General features: G+C 36.6%; 2 protein-coding genes across 2 annotated transcripts; both read left to right on the top strand.

Moving 5' to 3' along the window:
* The first annotated feature begins 1,450 nt into the window (after positions 1-1,450).
* Positions 1,451-3,360, top strand: LOC121209435 (disease resistance-like protein CSA1). The gene is made up of 2 exons (XM_041080080.1): positions 1,451-2,401; positions 2,548-3,360. Exons 1-2 carry the CDS (start codon positions 2,297-2,299, stop codon positions 3,040-3,042), a joined length of 600 nt encoding a protein of 199 aa, XP_040936014.1. The 5' UTR covers positions 1,451-2,296; the 3' UTR covers positions 3,043-3,360.
* A 269-nt stretch (positions 3,361-3,629) lies between these two features.
* Positions 3,630-4,193, top strand: LOC121210099 (uncharacterized). The gene is made up of 2 exons (XM_041082198.1): positions 3,630-3,869; positions 3,912-4,193. The coding sequence occupies exons 1-2, from the start codon at positions 3,630-3,632 to the stop codon at positions 4,191-4,193; spliced, it is 522 nt and encodes a 173-aa protein (XP_040938132.1).
* The last annotated feature ends 2,224 nt before the right edge of the window (positions 4,194-6,417 follow it).

Genomic DNA, 6,417 nt, shown 5'->3' with positions numbered 1-6,417 from the left:
TCGAGACTGCAAAAGTGTGTTGCATTGTCCACCACCGAATCAGAGTTCATTGCAGCAACCGAAGCGTGTAAGGAGATGCTTTGGATGAAGAAGTTTGTGCATGAGCTTGGTTTTACTCAGGAGAAGTATGTCCTGTACTGTGATAGCCAGAGTGCTATTCATCTTGGTAAGAACTCAACTTTTCATGCTAGATCTAAGCATATTGATGTGAGGTACCATTGGATACGAGATGTTCTTGAAGCTAAGCTGTTAGAGCTTGAAAAGATACACACTAATGATAATGGTGCTGATATGTTGACGAAGGCCTTACCAAGAGGAAAGTTTGAAGCATGTTGTTTGACCCCCGGCATGGAGGCATTCCCCACATAGTTGGAGGGGGAGATTTGTTAGGTATGGGTCCCACTATGTGGGAAACCCATATTTTCTGCCACAATGTTTTGCCTTCCTTTTCCTTTGGTTTTGTCAAAAGCCAATTTTTTGGCTTATTAACGTGGGAGTGGGCAGAAATTTCTGCAGAGAGCTAAAAAAAAATAGAGAGAAAGAGAATAGAAAAATCAGTTTTTCAAGCTTGGTGCAGCAGTGATCAACTCTTCGATCGAAGGTCCATCCGTGGTTCGATTGAGCTGATTTTTGGACAGCAGCTAGGTGATAAGGTGTTCTTGACTTTGTACGGTCAGATTTTTCATCTGAGACTTGTAGCATCGGAAATACCCATTTTTCAGCAGCTACGTTTTTGTTGATGTTCTCTCATTTTTCTCTCTTTTGCTAAAGATTACATATTGTTAGCCTTGTCGGAGTTGAATGCTTGTTGTAGGCTTGTTATTGTGATCTTGTAGTTGAACATTTGATGATAGTGGAACTCTTTATCGGACTCTAAAGTCCCGTGGTTTTTACCCTTAATTTAGAGGGGTTTTCCACGTAAAAATATCGGTGTCTGTATTTATTTTTGTTGTGGTTGCATTAGTTGATTTGTGGTTGATTAAGGTTGCTAGAGAACATATCTTGTGCTATTGTGCTTGCCATAATTTTTGACAGGAGTTATAAGGAGAGAAAGAACATCGGTTGTGCTTTCGCTTTGTTTCGGTTGTTCAGTTTCTTCCCAACATGTTTATCATGTGCTGATAAAAAACGTCTGTAAGTCTTTTCATATAAATTATATATATTCTGGCGTAGCTTGATATCTTTAAACAATCGGTATTAATTAAACTTGGAATTCAATGCAAAAACTATGATGTTTTTGCCAAAAACATATATAACTTATTATATTTATAAAGTGTTTATTTTAAATATTGATAAAGTAAAATAAGTGCATTTGTCTTGTATATTTCTAAAATGTGTCATTTAATTTTTTTTAATTATAAATATTAAAAAAACTGCACGATATGTATAAAAAAGAATGTTATTTCATTGAATTATTTTAGTTTAATTTTTTTTATTTAGTTTACTTTTGTTTATTAATTTCAACCAAAACTAAAAAATGTTTTATTAAAATTCATGAAGTTTTGTCTTTTGTTTTGTTTTTTATTTTTAGGCTACAGAAATGATTGAAGGTATGGCTATTGACAATAAAAGGTAAGAAAACAATGTATCTATATATAACGTTGATGATGTTGTTATTTTTTTAATTTTGTAAAAATAATAAAAAAGAAGTGGCAATTAATCTTCAATGTCTAATATTTCAAAAAAAAAGTGTGGTATGTGTTAGTGAAAATGATATTACATGTATGCATTCATCATTGTTGAGCTGTAAGTTTAGTCATCTATACAGTAGTTAAGAGTATGTTTATTGTTGTGAAAATTCGTTGTATCTATTTTATTGCATATTCTCTTTAGCTAAACTCTTTTCTTGTGTGTATATCATGGTTTGTAGCAGTGTGAGTTTGTGAATATCAGCTCAAATTCTTTAAAGCTATATTGTTCAAATCGGGATGTAGGTGCTATATATGCATATGTGTTTGGTATGAGTCATATTCATTTTTTATATATATATTTTCATTGTTTTTTAGATTCCTTGAAAGATCATAGCTTCATATTTGTGTTTGAATATGCACCAGATATAAGTGTTAGGCATGAGCAATTCAATAAAGAAGCAATGAAGCAACATAACTTTTAGATACTAAATGTTTTGTATATGTTTAATCATATTCTTGTTCCACCTAGGCAAATGAACAAGATTCTCATTTTGAGCGCGGATACCTTCCTGAAAATGAAAAGATTAAGACTACTCATAGTCCTTTGTCAATTAAATTGTTGTGATCTTACATATCTTTCTAATGAGCTACGGCTTTTAAATTAGATGGGATGCCTTTTAAGATCATTGCCTTCAAGTTTTCAACCGGAAAATGTTGTTATACTTCTCCTATCTTATAGCAACATTGAACAACTATGGAGGGAAAACATAGTAAGAATTAACTCATTTGGTCATTGTTCTCTATCTTATTTTCAGAAGAAAGATTAAATTTTTATTAACATTGAAGAATAAGAATAAAAATGAGCTTCCGTAATGTTATTCTCTTTTTATCTCTAATTTATTATTGTTTTCAACAGCCTTTGTATAAGTTGAAAGTGCTCAACCTCAAAGGGTCCAAAAATCCGATCAAGACATCAGACTTCACAACTGCCCCAAATCTTGAAACCTTGGTTTTGGAAGGTTGTACTAGATTAGTATATGTTCATCCATCTGTTAGAGATCTTAAGAGGCTTAAACTTTTGAATATAAGAGGCTGCAAAAGTCTGAGGAGTTTTCCAACCAAAATTGGAATGGAATCTCTTGAAAAGTTAATTTTTTCAGGTTGTTCAAATCTTGAAAGCTTTTCAGAGATTGATGGCAAAATGGAATGTCTGCTAGAGCTTCATTTAGATGGGATGGGCATTAAAGGGCTACCTATTTCAATTGGAAATCTGAGCAGTCTTGTTTTGTTAAATTTGAAAGACTGCAGAAACCTTGTGAGTCTCCCAGAGAGCATCGGTATTGAAGTTGGCATGCATGCAGCAGATAAAGCAACCAAGGAGCAGATCGTGCAACATAAGTTATGCAGATGAAGTATGAAGAAGCAGATCAAGCTGCTGTAGTATTTCCGGATGAAGTACATACAGTTACTGAAGTTGATGCTACTGTTCAATTTCAGTTTCATTTTGTTACTTTTGTAATATTTTGTAACTTAGCTAAATTAGAACTAAATAGGTAGTGTATTTAATGCATTCGGTGCTGATAAGATTGATATATCAGTTTATCTAATTTTACAAGTTGTAATTTGCAAGTTGTGCAAGTTGCAATGAAGCCTAAAAATAGTAAGTGAAACCTGTCAAAGCTGACCAGCTTATGACTGGTATATGTACTGGCAGTATGCCATTTTTCAATGTAATGAATTTCAATAGAAATCATTCCAGAAAAAATACTCTATCAATTTTTGCTTTCTTTTACCAAGTAAAAATTTTGTTTGTTTATCCTACAAATATTGAGCCTTTTTGAAGCTCAATCTTCCTTCATTCTTTATCTGGATTAATTACGTTGTTGCTCAAGTTTACACTGAGCTTCATACTTCATCCGGATTAAGTATTCAAAACCCAACAATTGGTATCTAGAGCCTTATTCTTAGTGGACCTGTCATATTTCAATTCTTACAACTATGGCTTCATCAGGCTTCTCACCAGCTACACCACTAGTTTTTAATGGAGAGGGTTACCACATTTGGGTAGTGAAAATGAAGACCTACCTGCAGGCATTCGATTTGTGGGAAGTGGTCAACTCAGATGTTGAACCAAAACCACTCAGAGCCAATCCAACAGTGGCTCAGATCAGGCAGCATGCTGATGAAAAAACAAAGAGGCATAAAGCTATGTCATGTATCCAGAACAGTGTATCTGATGTGATTTTCACAAGAATCATGGCTTGTGAGTCACCAAAGTAGGCCTGGGATAAGTTGAATGAAGAGTTCCAAGGGACTGAAAGAACAAGGCAGCAGCAGCTACTGAATTTAAGAAGAGACTTTGAAAACTTGAAGATGAAAGAGGAAGAAACTGTCAAGCAGTACTCAGACAGAATCATGGCTGTAGTAAATAGCATAAGGCTACTTGGAGAACAATTTAGTAAAGCAAGAATTGTAGAGAATGTGGTCTCAACCCTACCTCAAAGATATGAGGCAAAGATCCCATCTCTTGAAGACTCGAGGGACTTGACAGCATATCCTTGACAGAACTGATCAATGCTCTTTATGCTCAAGAGTAAAGGAGAGCAAGTAGACTGGAGGAGCATCAAGAATGTGCCTTCCAAGCCAAAACTAAACCAACCTCAAACTCTTCTAGATATAAGGGGAAGAAAACCTGGTCAGACAAGCCAAAGACAGATGGTGCAAGAAAATATCCACCTTGCCCACACTGTAAAAGGCTAAGTCATCCGGGTGAAGTATGCTGGTTTAGACCTGATGTGCAGTGCAAAATCTGCAAAAAGATGGGCCATGCAGAAAAAGTTTGCAAAAACAAAGGCAAACAGAGGCCAAACTAACCTCAACAGCCAAGAGCTGAAGCTCGAGTAGCAGAAGAAGGCAGTGACCAAGAAGAGCAAGTGTTTGTAGTTTTTTGCTCAGCTACCAAAAGAAAAGCCACAAAAGGATGGTTGATTGATAGTGGATGTACTAACCACATGACTCCTGATGCTGTCATCTTCAAGAAAATTGACAGAAGCTTTAAAACAAGGGTGAAGGTTGGAAATGGACACTTCATCAAAGCAGAAGGCAAAGGAGATGTGCTGATTGACACTCCTACAGGTACCAAACTTGTGTCAAATGTACTTTTAGTGCCTGAAATAGATAGAAACCTACTCAGTATAGCTCAGTTTCTTGAAAAGGGCTACTTTGTGGTGTTCAAAGGTAATGAGTGCCTAATCAGTGATCCAAATGGATCCAAGCTCATGTCAGTGACCATGGCTGACAAAAGCTTTGTGGTGGACTAAAATAAGAGCTTAGACAGTGCCTACATAGCCATTCAAGATGAATCCAAGCTGTGGCACAAAAGACTTGGCCATGTCAACTACAACTCAATGACTAAGCTATCCAAAGAAGATTTGGTTGAAAACTTCACTAACTCAGTTGAAAAGGAAGAAGTTTGTGAAGTATGTCAGCTAGAAAAACAAGCTAGACTACCATTTTCTACAAACAAAGCTTGGAGAGCCTCTAAAAGACTGCAACTTGTACACACTGATGTGTGTGGTCCAATGAAGACTCAATCTCTGAATGGCAACAGGTATTTCATCTTATTCATTGATGATTACTCGAGATATTGCTAGATTTATTTTTTGAAACAGAAATCAGAAGTGGCTTCAGTATTTTTTAAGTTTAAAACTGCAGCAGAGACTGAAACAGGTTGCAAGCTGAAGACATTGAGGTCTGATAATGGGACTGAATATACTTCATCCGGGTTAAATACGTTTTGTGATGAAGCAGGCATCAAACACCAGCTCACCAACACTTATACACCTCAACAAAATGGTATAAGTGAAAGAAAGAATAGAAGCTTGATGGATATGGCCAAGTGCTTGATGTTTGAAAAAAATATGCCTAAGACATTTTGGGCAGAAGGAGTTAACACTGCTGTTTACCTCCAAAATAGGCTTCCAACCAAGGCTTTGGCTCATAAAACTCCATTCGAGGCTTGGTTCGGGTTCAAACCATCACTGGCTCACCTAAGAGTCTTTAGATGTGTTTGTTATGCTCATGTTCCAGCAGCAAAAAGAGACAAGCTTGCTAAGAAAGCTCATCCTGGTATTCTGGTGGGCTACAGCAGTATTAAGAAGGGTTATAGGATACTTGATTCTTCAACAAACAAGGTCTCTGTGAGCAGAGATGTTGTATTCGATGAAAAAGCAAGCTGGAACTGGGATAAAAATGAACCAGAGGTAGTCTCTGAAGATCTTGCAACAGACCAGACTGAAGCTGATCAAAATGGTCTTGAAATGGACATTGATGATGAACCAGTCAGAGGCACTAGACCATTGGCTGAAATTTATGAAAGAGCTCATATGACTGCTATTAAACCAAGTTGCTTTGAAGAAGCTGAAGCTCATCAAGGCTGGAAATAGGCAATGACTGATGAAATCAGTATGATTGAGAAGAATCAGACCTGGCAGCTAGTTGAAAGACCACTCAACAGAAAGGTCATTGGAGTGAAGTAGGTGTTTAGAGCCAAGCACAATGCTGATGGAAGCTTGAACAAATTGAAAGCAAGGCTGGTTGTAAAAGGGTTCAGCCAAAAGTATGGCATTGACTACTTTGAAACCTTTGCACCAGTGGCTAGGCTTGACACCATAAGGCTGCTAGTTGCCTTAACAGCACAATTGCAATGGAAAATACATCAGCTCGATGTAAAGTCAGCCTTTCACAATGGTCTCCTTGAAGAAGAGATATATGTTGAGCAGCCTGA

Source organism: Gossypium hirsutum, chromosome A11, assembly GCF_007990345.1.
Source record: "Gossypium hirsutum isolate 1008001.06 chromosome A11, Gossypium_hirsutum_v2.1, whole genome shotgun sequence".
NCBI lineage: Eukaryota > Viridiplantae > Streptophyta > Magnoliopsida > Malvales > Malvaceae > Gossypium > Gossypium hirsutum.
Note: the sequence above shows the minus strand (reverse complement) of the source record. Positions and strands in the feature narration are given on the sequence as shown.

Bases quoted from the DNA above. Each gene is read 5' to 3' on its own strand.
- LOC121209435 (XM_041080080.1), top strand. From the start codon at position 2,297: ATGGGATGCCTTTTAAGATCATTGCCTTCAAGTTTTCAACCGGAAAAT. The intron at 2,402-2,547 runs GTAAGAATTAAC...TGTTTTCAACAG, and splicing joins AACTATGGAGGGAAAACATA to CCTTTGTATAAGTTGAAAGT.
- LOC121210099 (XM_041082198.1), top strand. From the start codon at position 3,630: ATGGCTTCATCAGGCTTCTCACCAGCTACACCACTAGTTTTTAATGGA. The intron at 3,870-3,911 runs GTGATTTTCACA...TCACCAAAGTAG, and splicing joins TCCAGAACAGTGTATCTGAT to GCCTGGGATAAGTTGAATGA.